Raw genomic sequence first — 16,227 nt, 5'->3', positions numbered from 1 at the left:
GCCAATCCTGAGGGTTTTGATGGGATTCAGCTTCTGCCTCACCCCTGGAAGTGTCCAAGGCCAAGTTGGACAGGGCTGGCATATGGAAGGTGTCCGTGCCCATGGCAGAGGTGGAATTAGCTGATTTTAATATCGTCTGTCCCAAACCTGTGTGGGATTCTCTGATTTTTCCACAGAATTTCAGGCAGATTTTCACCCTCCCTGTGTGCTCCCCTCACCCTGCTCCCTTTCCCTGCTGGGCACTGGGGGTGTCCCAGGAAAATCCCACCAGGTGGAGGGTGCAGGAGGGGCTTCAGGGCATCATTAACGCCCCCAAAAGTGGGGAGCTGAGAGGTCTCAGTTTGGTGCACATCGACCTGAAAAAGGAGTTAAAATGCTGCTGGAGACTGGGCCAACTGGGACAAACTGGGACAAACTGGGACAAACTGGTCTCCTGATATCCCCCCTGTCAGGGACACCTCCAGCCTGAGAATTGGGAATATTCGCTTTTGGATGGGGGAGTGAAAGCACTGAGATCATTCAAACACAGAGATAAATGCCAAACCAGCTCCACAAGAGTTTTGTGATTTGGGGTTGGGAATCCTGCAGGGCCAAGGGCTGCAGACCTGGATGTTCCCAGCCCGTCCTGCTGATGTTGGAATTCTCTGGACACAAAGGGACCAAATCTGGGTGGGCTGAGCTCCACAACGAGGGGCTGGCACTGACCCAAACAAGACACCTGCTGATCCCAATCACTGGTGATAAATCCTAGAATTTTAATTTGGATACTGCAATATTTAGATCCTAAATTAGCAATAAATCTGATCCCAATCATCCATATCATCACCATGTCCTGATGTTCAAACCTGAACTAAAATTGACATTTTCTGGATGACAGAACCAATGTGTCCCTCTCTGTTTGGGGTTCTCTATTTTTGGGGCGTTCATTCTTTAAAAATATTGAATATCTGAGCTAGATTTATGCACTTTTTTGAGATTTAAAGCACTGCAGTCCTTCCAGATCCTCATGACAAAAGCTTTGTTCTATATCACAGGGACTGACAAGCTATAAAATCTTTTACCCCTATAAATTACCCTATAAAAAGTTTTAATTTCCATGACACTGCAGTGTTTTACTGCAAAGATTCACTTCAATTCCCTCTCCTTAAATTTCACTTGGAGCTTTATATTCCTTCCTACTTACACTCCTAAATGGAAAATAAAATTTGCTCTGATGCAAGAGATGCTAAAAAAAAAAAAAGATAATTTAAGGCTCCAAGAGTTCTGACATTTATTTGTTATATTTGGTCAGAGCTTTACATTTATTTTATGCTGAAACCTTTAAACACAACAATGTAAAAGGTGAAAAGCAGCCAAGGAGAGGAGCTTCCCTCTGGAATATCCCTCCTCCACTCCTCTGGATTGCTGCTGCCAAATCCTTTGCATTTCCCTGCCCAAGGGTTTGATTCTTCCCTGATTTTCTAAAGCCCTTCCCAGGTCTCCAAAACCCCCTCAAATCCATCTCTTCTTCCCTTTCCCAGGGCATTTATTATTTTCAGACATTAAATCACTTCTCTCTCCTTCACCCTTCAGAATTCTTGGATTTATCTCAACTTCACCAGTGAAAAACTCAATCACTCTGATTTCCTGTGCCTGGCCTGGGCTCTGGGTGTTCCCGAGCTCTGCAATTCCTCTTCTCCCCGTTCCTGACACTTTGTTCCCATCAAACCTCCCAGACTCCCAGCCTGGAACACCTCCCACTGTCCCAGGGTGCCCCAGTGCCCAGCCTGGCCTTGGGCACTGCCAGGGATCCAGGGGCAGCCACAGCTGCTCTGGCAATCCCAGCCCAGCCAGGAATTCCCAGTTCCCAATCTCCCACCCATCCCTGCCCTCTGGCACTGGGAGCCATTCCCTGGCTCCTGTCCCTCCATCCCTTGTCCCCAGTCCCTCTGCAGCTCTCCTGGAGCCCCTTCAGGCCCTGCCAGGGGCTCTGAGGTTTTCCTGAATCCTTCCCTTCTCCAGAGGAATATTCCCAGCTCTCTCACATCCCACTGTATTTCACATCTCCCTCTCCCTCAATTTTCCTCTAATTCCCATAGTTGGAATTGCTCTGCAATCCAACAGACCAAATCATTTCTCTCCTGCCAATGCCTCTCATGCATGGAAATAAAAACAAAGGGTCAGTATCAGGAATTCCCTGGAAATACAGGAAGTGGAACCCAATGTAGGGTTTTAGAAGAGCAGTTTGGGTTTGTACTGAAGGAATCTTCCAAGGGCAGGTTGGACATTGGGGCTTGAAGCATCCTGGGATAGTGGTAGAGTCACCATCCCTCGAAGAGTTTAAAAGAAGACTGGATGTGGCACTTGGTGCCATGATCTAGTTGAGGTGTTAGAACATGGGTTGGACTCGATGATCTTAAAGGTCTCTTCCAACCTAGAATTTCTGTGATTCTGTGATTCTGTGAGGTGTGGAATAGGATAGGGGATGAATGTGATGGAACTGGTTGGGATGGGATGGGATGGGATGGGATGGGATGGGATGGGATGGGATGGGATGGGACGGGATTGAATGGAATAGGGTTGAATGAGATGGCATTTAATGGGATGGCATTTAATGGGATGGGATTCAAGGTCACTTCAAACCCAAACCAGCCTGTGACTTTTTCCCAAAAATACATTTTCTCCCCTAGGAGAGCTAGAAGTGACAGAGGGCTCAGAGGAGAACCCTGCACTCAGGGCACGGCTCGTGACTCCCACATTCCCTGAGGACATTCCCAGCCTCACCCACAGCAGGATGTGCTGGCAGCAGCTGCTTTTTTGGGAGTGTTCCAGTTCCAAGCAGCTCCCAGTGTGCCTGGGAACTGCCCCTAAAGGTTCATCAGCACCTCCCTGTCAACCCCAGCAGGAAATGTGTGAAAAACCTGTCACAGCCCCCCGTGTGTCATGCTCCTGGATCATTCATTTCCCACAGAAAGTCCAGATATTTCCAAAAACCTCTAACACAGGGGCCCTAAGTAATTTCTCCCAGTGAATGATTTTATATTCCACTTGCTAATCTGAAATCAAAACCTGCTGGAATCACTCCCAGCATCTTTGGGAGGCTGGAAGGTGTTTTGAGTTCAAGCGCTATTAAGCTCCGTGGTGCTCAAGGAAAGAAATTATCTGTCCATGAGCAGCCTCCAGAGCCGGGAAATCCCAAAGAAAAGGGTCGATATTCCCAGTCTCCCTCCCAGCCCTGAATTCCCAGCTCCTGGAGGCGCCAGCCTTACCTGGAATGAGGTGGGGGGGTTGATGTTCACCCGGGCTTGGTTCCAGTGCTGTCCCTTATTCCCACTTGAGGACCACAAGGGGTTTTCTATGGCGGTCTGGCCTTTGAGCCTCAGGTAAACGTTCAAACTTCCTGGAAAAACAGCAGGAGAACTGGAGTTGGGAAGGCTCTGCCTGGATGCTGCGGGACCCTCCTCACCCGTTTTCCATGGATTTGAGGCGTGGAATTTTCTTGGTGTAAATTCAAAACCTTTTAAATTCAGGAAAGCTGGGAAGTGGTGATGAGAACTCCCAGCAGAGGGGAACTGAGCACCCACCCTGCAGCTCAGGCCAGGCATGAGAATTCCAGGGAAAACAGGCAAAAAGGAATTTTCTGTGGTTTAGAGCAAGAAATTTGCATTAGACCTCCTTATCCAGGGCAAAATCAGGAATTTGGTTGTTTTGTGCTGAATTCTTGCTCGTTAAACCTGCCCAGCTTTCCTCTGCCCATTGCTGAACTCTCAGAGTTCCCCAGAACCCAGCAGATCCATCTCAGGGAGAGACCTGATGCCATTGGGAATATTTCTGGAGGACAACAATAACCTCAACATCTTCTGAGTTCAAAAACCTCCAAAATCTTTCCCTGCACAGGAAAACCCCCCAGAGCTGCACCTTTGCCCACACACATTTTTGCCACCTTTGCCAGCACAGACATTTTTGACACCAGGATCACCTGTAGACATGAAGAGAACCAGATTCTCTTGGTTCACCAAAAAATAACAAATTTAATTTCTCTGGGCTCATTAATTCACAGGATTTGGGGAGTTTTAGTACTATTTGCCACCGTGGTTGCCTGCAGGTGTGTGGGGCAGTGAGGTCTCTTTGTGCTCTGTAAATTCAGTGTATTTCTCTTAAACTGAGTCTTTCAAATTCCCACAGGAGCAGCATTTTTTGGGATGCCTGGCACAGCAGATCCCAAAAATTCCAAGGGAAGCTCCCAGATCTGAGGCAGCTGCACCTGCTCTGGAACAGTTCTTATTTCTAGCAAAAGTCAAACTTGGAGTCTTGGAAAACATCAGGCTGGAGATTGAATGGAGGAAATATTCCCCTGTTGGCCTTTGCACCAGGGTGAGAGAATAGGAGTGGAATGGAACTGGAATGGGACTGGAATGGGATTGGAATGGGATTGGAATGGGATTCCTTTAACCCAGCCCAAGTGTTTGGACTGCTCAGCCTCATCCCTCCTCCAAATATTTATATGTTTATATTTATATGTTTATATTTATATTTATATTTACATTCATATTCATATCCATATTTAAATTTATTTTTAGTTTTAGCTTTAGTTTTGGTTTTAGTTTTAGTTTTATTTAGTTTTAAAAGTTTATTTATTTTAAATTTATTTATATTTATTTTATATTTATTTATATTCATTTCCATATTTATATGTGCAGTGGTTTTGGTTTGTTAATTTGAGATTTTTTTGTTGTTTTTTTCTTCATGAGTGTGGGGGGTTTAGTGTTGGTTAATTGCTAATTTATTTACTTTTGCTGTGAGATAGGATTAGGAGAAAGATAAAGTAGGCTTAAAACTTTAAAAGGGTATAAAGAAAAATTTATTACTAGTAATTAAAAGGAGGAATAATAGGAAGTAGAATTAAACTTTTAGAATACTTTCTAACTTTTAGAATATAGAAACACTCTTTGACCCTTGATGTTTGTAATTTGTTCTTCATAATTCACCACAAATAAACAACCAGAATATGACCAGATATTGCAATTTCTAGATTTTCTCTCAGCACGGAGTGGCTGAATCCCTTCCCTCCAATAAAAACCCCAGCACAGAGCCAGGAGAATTCCAACCTGGAGCTGCATCCACCTTCCTGCAGCACAGAGACAAAAAAAAAAAGAATAACCTGAGTGCTCTTGTCTGCTCTGCTTAAAATCTGAGCTCTGCCTGGGGGCAGGGGGAGCTCGGACAAAGCAAGCACCAGAACTCTCTGGGAGGATGGGTTTGCCCTTGAAATAGAGACAAAAATACATCAAACCAGGTCACTTTGACATTGGAAAAACTCTTGGCACATTGGGAGCACCCAGAAACCCGCAAAGGACTTCCAAATATTGGATTTTTGTTGTTTGGGCTTTATATTTTCCCACTTCTTTTTTTTTTTTTATGTACCACAAAAAGAAATTAAATGTGGGTGTTGAAAGAGGCAGGATTAAAAATAAACTGGCAGGTACCCTTTGAAAATCCAAATTCCTGCTGTGTGCGAGCAAATTTGTCATGATTTTTCCACAGGAAACACATGAGGAATGCAGCTGCTCCCTGCCTGATCCTGATTCCAGTCAGGAATGCCTAAAACACTCACATATATTCCTTGAAAATCTGCATTCCTGTGGCTTTAAAGCAAATTTGCCATGAATTTTCCATGGGAAATGTATGAGGCATGCTGCAGATCCCTGCCTGATCCTGAATCCAGTCAGGAATACCTAAAGCACTCGCAGATATCCTTTTAAAATCTACATTCCTGCAGTTTGAACAAATTTTCCATGACTTTTCCATTGGAAATACGAGGCATGCTGCTGCTCCCTGCCTGATCCTGATTCCAGTCAGGAATGCCAAAACCACTCAAACTTACTCCTTGAAAATCTGTATTCCTGCAGTTTGTGAGCAAATTCTCCATGGCTTTTCCACAAGAAATATATGAGGAGTGCTGCTGCCTGCCTGATCCTGAGTCCAGTCAGGAATTCCTAAAACACTCACAGATACTCCTTGAAAATCCACATTTCTGCAGCTTTTGAGCAAAATTTCCTTGACTTTTCAACAGGAAACACAAAAGGAAAGCTGCTGCTCCCTGCCTGATCCTGAATTTAGTCAGGAATACCGAAAACACTCATAGATATCCTTTGAAAATCTATATTCCTGCAGTTTTTGAGCAAATTCTCCATGAGTTTTCCATGGGAAATACATGAGGAATGCTGCTGCTGCCTGCCTGATCGTGAACCCAGTCAGGAGTACCTAAAACACTCAAATCTGCTTCTTGAAAATCCATATTTCTGCAGTGTTTGAACAAATTTTCCATGACTTTTCCACAGGAAACCCCTAAGAAATGTAGCTGCTCCCTGCTGATCCTGAATTTAGTCAGGAATACCTAAAATACTCACAGATATCCTTTTAAAATCTACATTCCAGCAGCTTTTGAACAAATTTTCCAGGACTTTTCCATGGGTAATAGATGAGGAGTGCTGCTGCTCCCTGCCTGATATGGAATCCAGTCAGGAATGCTGAAAACACTCACACATACTCCTTGAAAATCCAAATACCTGTGGCTTTACTGCAATTTTTTCCATATGTTTTCCATGGGAAATGCATGAGGAGTGCTGCTGCTCCTTGCCTGATCCTGAATCCATCAGGAATACCTAGAATACTCACGGATGTCCATTGAAAATTCATATTCCTGCAGTTTTTGAGCAAATTTTACATTAATTTTCCACAAGAAACACCTGAGGAGTGCTGCTGCTCCTTGCATGATCCTGATTCTACTCAGGAATGCCTAAAACATCCCATTAGACTCAGGAAAAATCCTTGCTAGAATCAACTTTTCCCTTGCAAGGCTCTAAAATTCCCATTCAGATCAATGGGATTCCCATGCAATTCCCCGCCCAAAACCTCACTCATGCAGGAAACACTTTCCAGCTGCAAGAGGGAAATTCCTCTTTCCTAAAACTCCCTGGTTAGTGGAAATCAGGATGTTGCCACAATTTGGATGCCCTCAAGCACCTCCCTGAGTTATGCCAGTCTCTCAGAGGAACTGGCACTCTTCCCATGCTTTTCCTCCAAACAAGAGGATTTTTTTCCAGCTATTTTTCCCAGAGGAATTGGCTTTCTCTCACCTATGTGCTGTCCATACATGTGATAGTAGAAGCTGAAGCAGTAGGCCGTGTTGGTGGCTCCGTAGGGATTTTTGGGAGCGACGCTGAAAACGGGACTGACAAGTCGGGCCTTCTCCCCCTCCAGCCTGGGCCGGGACGTCTCAATGTACATGTAAAAACCTGGGAAAACCCAAAGGGAAACCATTGGGATGAGGCCTTCAACACCTGAAATGTCTCAATGTACATGTAAAAACCTGGGAAAATCCAAAGGGAAAACAGTGGGATGAGGCCTTCAATATCTGAGATGTTTCAATATACATGTAAAAACCTGGAAAAATTCTAAGAGAAACCATTGGGATGAGGCCCTCAACACCTGAGATGCCTTCATGTACATGTAAGAATCTGGGAAAATCCAAAGCGAAATCATTGGGATGAGGCCTTCAACACCTGGGATGACTTGATGTACATGTAAAAGCCTGGGAAAACCCAAAGGGAAATCAGTGGGATGAGCCCCTCAACATCTTTGTAAAACGGAAAACCTGGAGAAATCCAAAGGAAAATCAGTGGGATGAGGCCTTCAATATCTGAGATGTCTTCATGTGTGTGTAAGAACCTGGAAAAATCCAAAGGGAAATCAGTGGGATGAGGCCCTCAACACTTGCCTACATGTAAAAAACCTGGGAAAATCCAAAGAGAAATCAGTGGGATGAGGCCTTCAACACCTGAGATGTTTCAATATACACGTAAAAACCTGTAAAAATCCAACAGGAAAACCATTGGGATGAGGCCTTCAACATCTATGGACATGTGAAAACTTGGGAAAATCCAAAGGGAAACCCTTAGGATGAGGCCCACAACACCCAACACAGAAGAAAATCCTTAGAATGTGACTTTCAGCACCTGGGACATCTCAATGTACATGTGAAAACCAGGAAAAATCCAAAGGCAAATCCTTAGGATGAGGCCTTCAACACCTGTGTACATTTGCAAACCTGGAAAAATCCAAAGGGAAATCATTGAGATGAGGCCTCCAACACCCAAGATGTCTCAATGTACATGTAAAACCCTGGGAAAATCCAAAGGGAAATCATTGGGATAAGGCCCTCAAAACTCAACACAGAAATAAATCCTTAGCGTGAGGCCCTCAACACCTGGGACGTCTCGATGTACATGTGAAAACCTGGAAAAATCAAAAGGCAAACCCTTAGGATGAGGCCTTCAAAACCAAACACAGAAGAAAATCCTTAGCATGAGGCCCTCAACACCCGGGACGTTTCAATGTACGCATGAAAACCTGGAGAATCCAAAAGAAAATCGTTGGAATGAGGCCTTCAGCATCTGGGATGTCTCAACGTACACTGAAATATGCGGAAAAATCCAAAAGGAAATTATTGGGAGGAGGCCTTCAACATCCAACACAGATGGAAATCCTTAGGATGAGGCCCTCAACACCTGGGACATCTTAATGTACACATAAAAACCTGGCAAAATCCAAAGGGGAATCCTTGGGATGAGGCCTTCTACATCCAACACAGACAAATGCAGGAAGACCTTGGAATTACCAAGTATCCTGATGAAGTTCTCACTTCCTTCTCCAACCATGTCATTTTTGGGACTAATTTTTTCCTACATGAAGCCCCTGTGTTTCCAAAAGCTGCTCCAAAGCCCTGTTTTCCATGAAAACTAAAATCCAGGAAGCAGGCCAGTGCTGGAAAACATCTCCAAACTGATGAACCTTTGCACAAAGTCTGAGGGGGTTCAGCCTTCAGTCCTGAGGGGGAAATTTATCCCTGGAAACATGACTTGTAAAATAGAGGGAAAATATCATGATGGAAACCTTTCAAGGAATATCTTCAACTTGCCATGTCAAACCCACAGAAGACAATATCCCTTTATTCCATTCCTGGAAGTGCCAACCACAGAGATTTTATTGAATTAATCCAACCAAATTAATATGGTGCAGGATGAATTTTTCCCCTTGGAAGTGCCCACAATAAAATAGCAGGAATTACTGCAGGTCTGGATAAATTCAACTCGATGTGTTGGACTTTTCAAATGCAAATCCCCACTGCAGTCAGGACTACACGTTAGCAGGGGCAGCAGATTGAAAATTGCACATTTGAAAAATAGCTAGAGCAAAAATGGGGCAAAATCCCCTCACTGAGAGAGCCCAAGGGAGAATTTAAATTATGTAAAGCAGGAGAATGTTTTAAGATGAGCCAGATTGCCCCAGTAGAGTTTAATGTGAAGGGAATCACTTTGAAAACAGCACAATAAAAATGAGGCAAGGTGGGAATGGCACCATCAGGGGTTGTGTTTTGGGACCTGTCACTCCTCAGCACCGGTAATTCCTTCTGGTAGTCCTTGAAGGATCTTGGTCTGAACTCAGAGCCCCTGGCAGGGCCTGAAGGGGCTCCAGGAGAGCTGCAGAGGGACTGGGGACAAGGCATGGAGGGACAGGAGCCAGGGAATGGCTCCCAGTGCCAGAGGGCAGGGATGGGTGGGAGATTGGGAATTGGGAATTCCTGGCTGGGCTGGGATTGCCAGAGCAGCTGTGGCTGCCCCTGGATCCCTGGCAGTGCCCAAGGCCAGGCTGGGCACTGGTGCTTGGAGCAGCCTGGGACAGTGGAAAAAGTTTTTCATGGAAAGAGTGACAAAGTTCTAGAATGTTCTGCGCAGGGAGGTGGTGCAGTCCCCATCCCTGGGTGTGTTTAACAAAGCCTGGATGTGGCACTGGGTGCCAGGGTTGAGTTGATATGCTGGGGCTGGGTTGGACTCAATGATCTCGAAGGTCTCTCCCAACCTTGTGATTCTGTGATTCTGTGTCCCTGCCATGGCAGGGGTGGGACAAAATGAACTTGAATCCTTTCCTATCCCAATCCATCTGGGATTCCATGAGCAGGAAATGGCTGAAGTGCCTGTCCTGGACAGTTCCCTTATCCCACATTCCTCACTGCTGGATCTTACCCTCCTTGGAGCCGGTGCGGTCGGCGTTGGGCCCCGTGTTGGGCGTGTATTTCGTGTCCCTCGTGGCAGTGCTTTGTTTTGTCCAGTCAAAGTTGTCGGTGTCATCTTGAGTGAAAAGGCAAATGTTCCCATCCTCAAAGCCACAGTGGAACTCTCCTGCCAAAACAAATAACAGGAATTTACTGGCCAAGGTTTGCCATCCGATCCTTATTTTTCAAACTCCTTGTCAATTATCCACAGTTTTCTTTAGCAGCAAGCTCAACAAAAAAAAAAAAAACAAAAAAACAAAAAAACAGGGTCATCGATTTGTGCTGGTGAAATTGAAATTATATATATATCTTTTTGTAGAGCTCCTCCCCATCTATTCAGATTTATACAGTGGTTTTTAGAGGTGTTGTCTCTTTTCACATTTCTAAAAAACTGGGGAGAACAGAATCATTCTCATAAAACATTAAATATGGGGGGGGAAATGTGGGAAGTGGGTTAATGTGGTTTAGGAATAAGAGACAGCAGTTTTTCAAATTGTAAACATTATCTCCAAGCGGCATCTCCTAAATTATCCTTCGTTTCAATAGGGATGGAAAAGAAAGTGGCTAAAATGAGGCAAAGGAGCTTTGGGATAGACATGAAGGAAATGTCTAAAAATCAGGACACTGCAGCACATGGAGGGATACCAGGAGGAGAATTGAGTCCCCATCACCAGATTATCATAACAAATTCCTGGGAGGAATATCTGAATCCATATGGGAAGGAGAGATGACTGTATCATGTCCTGGACACACCTCCTGGATTTTCACTGAGATTTCTGTGATGTATTTGAAGAAAGTGGTAAACACGTAGGTCTAAAGAATAAAAATTGCCAAGAAGCCCAAGGAGGATTCCTGGGATCCTCTCCTGCATGGAATTGTGAGAGCCCAGTGATCCCAGTGATCTGCCCTGCTGGGTGATGACGGGATGAGAAATTCCTCCTGTAATTTAAGAACCAAAACAAAGCCCAGCTTGGAGGTTCAGCTCTCACTCAGAGCATTACAAGGCCCCGTGGAGTAGAGCGTGCAAAAGCTGAATTTCACTGCATGAACAATTCCTGCTGAGTTTACTCTTTCTGCAAAGTCCATTGATTTATCTGAGAAAAGAAGGAAATCTCCCTTCTCCAGGGAGAAGGCAGCTGCCTGCACACGGTGTCAGCTTGGAGGGGTGCAATTTATATTCATTGCTAGGAGAAACTCCAACCCCCCGGTGTCGGGGGATTGTTCATCCCTGTTAAACTGAGAAGGTGGATAAATGTTTGCAGGTTTGGGCTTTTGGGGAGCTCTAAATCTACTTAAGCCACTGGAGCTTCCCTGTTAATCAGTGAGGAGAGAGGGACCTGGAGCTTAGTGCTGCAACACTCAGGTGATGCTGCAGGCTCAGAAATAAGCTTGGAAATTTCACTTCAAACCTCTGAATGGACTCAGAGTGATTTCCAAATATTCCTGGTTCTCCTTCTGCCTTTAGAAAGAACAACACAAAGCCAAAGGGGTCCAGGGGGGAGCAGGGAGGAGACTGGGAGGATCCTGCACCTCTGCTCAGCCCTGGGCACATCTGGAGTGCTGTGTCCAGCTCTGGGATCAGCAGGACAGGAGGGACCTGGAGCTCCTGGATCTGGTCCAGGGGAGGGATGTGAGGATGAGGAAGGGCTGGAGCATCTCCATGCCCAGGAAAGGCTGAGGGAGCTGGGGCTGCTCAGCCTGGAGAGAAAACCCAGCTGAGAGGGGCCTCAGTCCTGGGCGTCCCTGTGTCTCCCTGTCTGTCCTGTCAGTCCCTCTCTGTCCCTGTGTCCCCCTGTCTGTCCCTGTCTATCCCTGGCTGTCCCTGTCTGTCCTTGTCTGTCCCTGTCTGTCCCTCAGTCTGTCCCTGTCTATCCCTGTGTGCAGAGGTCAGAGCAGGCCCAGGCTCCGCTCCAGGCCCAGCAATGGCCCCAGAGCCAGGGGCAGGGATTGATCCCAGGAATTCCCGGGCACAGGAGGCAGAACTCCTGCCCTGGGCAGTGCCCAGAGAGGGGCTGGAGTCTCCTCCCTGGGATATTCCAGAGCCACATGGACACAATCCTGTGCCCTGGGCAGGGACTGGCACCTGTGACCCTCTGTGGCCCCTTCCAGCCTGATCCATCCTGGGATTCTGTGCCCCTCCAGGCCCATCAGTGTAAAACACAATCCTATAAAACCAGGTTAGAACTGGAATGCAGTTCCCAGAAACTTCCTTGGCTCTCGAGCAGACTGGTTTGGGTTCCCAGTAAATCCATCAACATCACCACATCCCCCAGGAGAATTCATTCCCAGAGCACAGCTCCTTCACTGCTGACCTGAGCAGGATGTGGGATTCTGGTTATCCCTGGGAACTCAGCATGGTGGGAGCTGCTCTGGGCACCAGGGAGGGAATTCTGCCTGGGAGGGACTGGGCTGGAATTGCCAGAGCAGCTGTGGCTGCCCCTGGATCCCTGGCAGTGCCCAAGGCCAGGCTGGACACTGGGGCTTGGAGAATCCTGGGACAGTGGGAGGTGTGGGATGGGATGGGATTCAGGTCCCACCAACCCAAACCAGTCCCTGATCCTTTGATGGTTCCATGATTGCACCCAAACCCTTCAGGAGAGACATTGACTGATCGTCATCTCCATCTTCATCCCAAGACTGGGAAAGAAATTCCAAGACCCCACCAAGGCTCTTGAAATGATCCAGAACTCAGTCAAAGCTCTCTGAACAAAGTGCCAGCTGTGCCTCTCCAAGAATTCTTTTTACACCACCTGAGCTCCGCATTCTCTTGGTTTACCCCACATTTTGTGGATTTTGCTTCCACCTCCACTTTTGCATCTTCCTGCAACACAGAAGTTGCTGCTTCTACACAAAGGGATGAAATCAAAAGGCAAAATTTGAGAGAAGGAGAAAAGTTTTCATTCCCAGATCCAGTCCTGGAGCAAAGTGAACAAAAGAAAAAATTTTCAGCCATTCAGCACTTTCCGCACTGCCCCTCCAGTGCCTTAAAAGCTGCATAAATGTCTTCTGCCCTCCGAGCTTCATTAAGAAATTCCATATCAGCAGAACAAAAAATTTTTTTCCTGAGGTGAAGAAAAAAAATAAGATAAATATTCAAGCCATGTGGGGAAAAAAAAGAGGAGTCGAAGTTTGCCATTTATTTAATAGTCAAACATTGATTTCATGTGGAATACCTTGGAAAAGGTTAGTGCTAAATGTTCTTGGCACTGAACACTCCTTAAAAAATGACAGAAGAAGAAAAATGGGAAAAAGCTCCTCAGGCTTTGCTCCGTACTTTTGTAGGAGCATTTAAACAGATTGGGATGCTCTGGAGCTGTTAATTGCTGAGCAGGAGGGCAGGAGGAACGAGCAGCTCTTCCACAGGTGCTCCAGCCATGGCCCTAACGATGGTGCTAATTAACATTAATGAGAGTGGTGGTTTTTGTCAGGGCACATGGCAGCTCTGGAAGTGGATTCAGGTCATTAATAATTTCCTTGCCAATTAGAACAAAAGCTGAAGCTGTTCTGGAGGTGAAACCCTTCATTGTAGCAGAGATTTGTGTCATCCATTCCCATAAAATCCAAGCTGGATGTGACTCCCGAACATCTCCTCTCTTCTGTTATTCAGGGGTGACCTCTAATTGTACAAATTGATCTAAAATCCTTCTGGTTTACATTAAATGGTTTCTGTTAGGTGGTAAAAAATGAAGTGGAGAAGTGAGGCTCCACCTCAGAGTTGAAATATTTTGATGTTTTTGTGGAGATTGCATCAAAAGGCAGGATTTAGGGAATGGGATTATTCCAGAATTGAAGCAGGAAGAGCATGACTTCAGTTTCCAGTCAGGAATCTTGTCCTGGTTGGATACAGTTCCTCATCTTTGTTCACATAAATAAAACCAGAAATCTGCCCAACAGGTTTAGGGACAACAGGGATTTTGTAGGAAGCGCAGACAAGGGAACTGGGGAAGGATCTGGAGCCTCAGGAGGGGCTGAGAGAGCTGGGCAGGGGCTGCAGAATCCCTGAGGAGCTGGGCAGGGGCTGCAGGATCCCTGAGGAGCTGGGCAGGGGCTGCAGAATCCCTGAGGAGCTGGAAGGGGCTGCAGAATCCCTGAGGAGCTGGAAGGGGCTGCAGAATCCCTGAGGAGCTGGGCAGGGGCTGCAGAATCCCTGAGGAGCTGGAAGGGGCTGCAGAATCCCTGAGGAGCTGGGCAGGGGCTGCAGAATCCCTGAGGAGCTGGGCAGGGCTCACCTGGAGCAAAGGAGGCTCAGGGGCCCTTGTGGCTCTGCACAGCTCCTGCCAGGAGGGCACAGGGACAGAAGGAGAGGGAACGGCCTCAGGCTGGGCCAGGAGAGGCTGAAATTGGATATCAGGGAAAATTCCTTCATGGAAAGGGGGCTCAGGCCTTGGCAATGTCCAGGGAGGGTTGCAGTGCCCATCCCTGAGGGATTTCAAGCCGTGTGGAGGTGGCACTTGGGGCCATGGGGGGCAGTGGTGGCCTTGGGGAATTGGGATACAGACCGGGATTTCTTTCCTACCAAGGGATTCCAGTCAAAAAGTCCGCAGGGAAAACAAGCAAAGCAGAATTCTACCATGCCCATCTTTGGGCACCTGAAAGGAGTGGCCCTGGGGACCCTGCAGCTTTGGTGGAAAAACTTTCCAGTCCTTCCCTTGAGCCAACACATTCCTTATTCCCATTTGGATGCCACCCACATTCCATCATGATTCTACAAGACTCTTGGAAAATTAGTTTGAGATCTTAAAATCCTAGAGGAGCATGAAGCACTTGGGATTGTATTTTTCTTCCCATCAGAGCCTAGATTTAATATATTAATTAGCAAGAGTCTCATTCCCTGCTCGTTAAGACTCCATGGGAGATGTTCCTGCAGCTCCCAGCAGTTTTGAGCTAAGCCCTGCTTAATTATTAACATGTTGGACAAGATCTTCTGCAAATAAGTTTAAAATTTACACAAAGGCTTAAAGTTGAATCTGAGGGATGGAGCAGGGCCTGCTCCTTGCCTGATCGCTCCATCCTGCAACAGGAAAAATGGGAGATTGGACCTCATTCCTTATGTAGGGAATAATTTGGGATGTGTTATTAAAAACAAAAATATGTTGTGACAGAAAAAATGGATTTGTTGGGGTTTGGGAGAACATGATGGAGTAGGGAGATGTGGGACTGTGGGAACAGGGTGGTTTTACTGGGATGTGCCAAATCTCCAGCCCAGTCTCCTGCCTGGATGTTTGCAGGGATTTGGTGCCCATGGAAAAGTGGAAGAACAAAGTGTGACTTTGACATTTCCAGCCTGGGACACCCCTGTGTCAGAGTTTGCATTCCCAGTCGTGCCTGAGTGTCCTGAGAATTTGGGGAGGACCAAGATCCTCTTGGGCTCTCCCCATTTCTCTGTGCAATGATTCTGTGATTCCTGGATCTCTGTGGGGAAGAACTTCCTTCTTTTTGGTTTCCATCTGCCCTAACAAACATGGAAATAACTCAAGAACGACAAGGAAGGCTCTGGGGAGACCTTAGAGAACCTTCCAGAGCCTGAAGGGGCATCAGGAGAGCCGGAGAGGGACTGGGGACAAGGGATGGGAGAACAGGACACAGGGAATGGCTTGAAGAGGAAGGAGGGTGGATTTAGGTGGGAGATTGGGAACTGGGAATTCCTGGCTGGGCTGGAGTTGCCAGAGCAGCTGTGGCTGCCCCTGGGTCCCTGGAGGTGTCCTAGGCCAGGTTGGACATTGGAGCTTGGAACAGCCTGGGACAGCGGGAGGTGTCCCTGCCCTTCCATGATTTCCCAAGGCATCCCCAACAGCTCCTGAGCTGCTCCACCACAGCTGGATCTGAACTTCAACCCCTGAATATTTTCCTTTGGATGAACTCTCTGGGGCAATGAGAAAGATGAGCTGGAGCTGTGATTTTCCTTCCTTTATCCTCGCTGGAACAAGAGGAATCCCAAATGACACCTTCAGGTGGTTTCTGCTACACATGGGCTGCAACTGGAAGTAAAATACTTCAAATTCAATTTTCAACTGAAAGTAAAATACTTCAAATTTACTTTTCAACTGGAAGAAAAATACTTCAAATTTACTTTTGAACTGTGACAGACAACCAATGCAAGGAGTGTTCTTCATGGCATGGGAGATAAAATAATA

General features: G+C 46.4%; 1 protein-coding gene across 1 annotated transcript in view; it reads right to left on the bottom strand.

The window, feature by feature from the left end:
* MDGA2 (MAM domain containing glycosylphosphatidylinositol anchor 2) overlaps nucleotides 1-16,227 on the bottom strand; it is a 209,088-nt gene that overhangs the window by 2,621 nt on the left and 190,240 nt on the right. Inside the window, exons 13-15 of the mRNA XM_058807283.1 lie at nucleotides 10,065-10,220; nucleotides 7,119-7,277; nucleotides 3,249-3,379 (exon numbers count right to left, since the gene is read on the bottom strand). Coding sequence (XP_058663266.1) covers nucleotides 3,249-3,379; nucleotides 7,119-7,277; nucleotides 10,065-10,220 — 446 coding nt within the window. The remainder of the gene's footprint in view (nucleotides 1-3,248; nucleotides 3,380-7,118; nucleotides 7,278-10,064; nucleotides 10,221-16,227) is intronic.

This window comes from Ammospiza caudacuta, chromosome 6 (genome assembly GCF_027887145.1).
Source record: "Ammospiza caudacuta isolate bAmmCau1 chromosome 6, bAmmCau1.pri, whole genome shotgun sequence".
NCBI classification, from domain to species: domain Eukaryota; kingdom Metazoa; phylum Chordata; class Aves; order Passeriformes; family Passerellidae; genus Ammospiza; species Ammospiza caudacuta.
The sequence above is the reverse complement of the archived record's forward strand: the minus strand, read 5'-3'. Positions and strand labels throughout refer to the sequence as shown.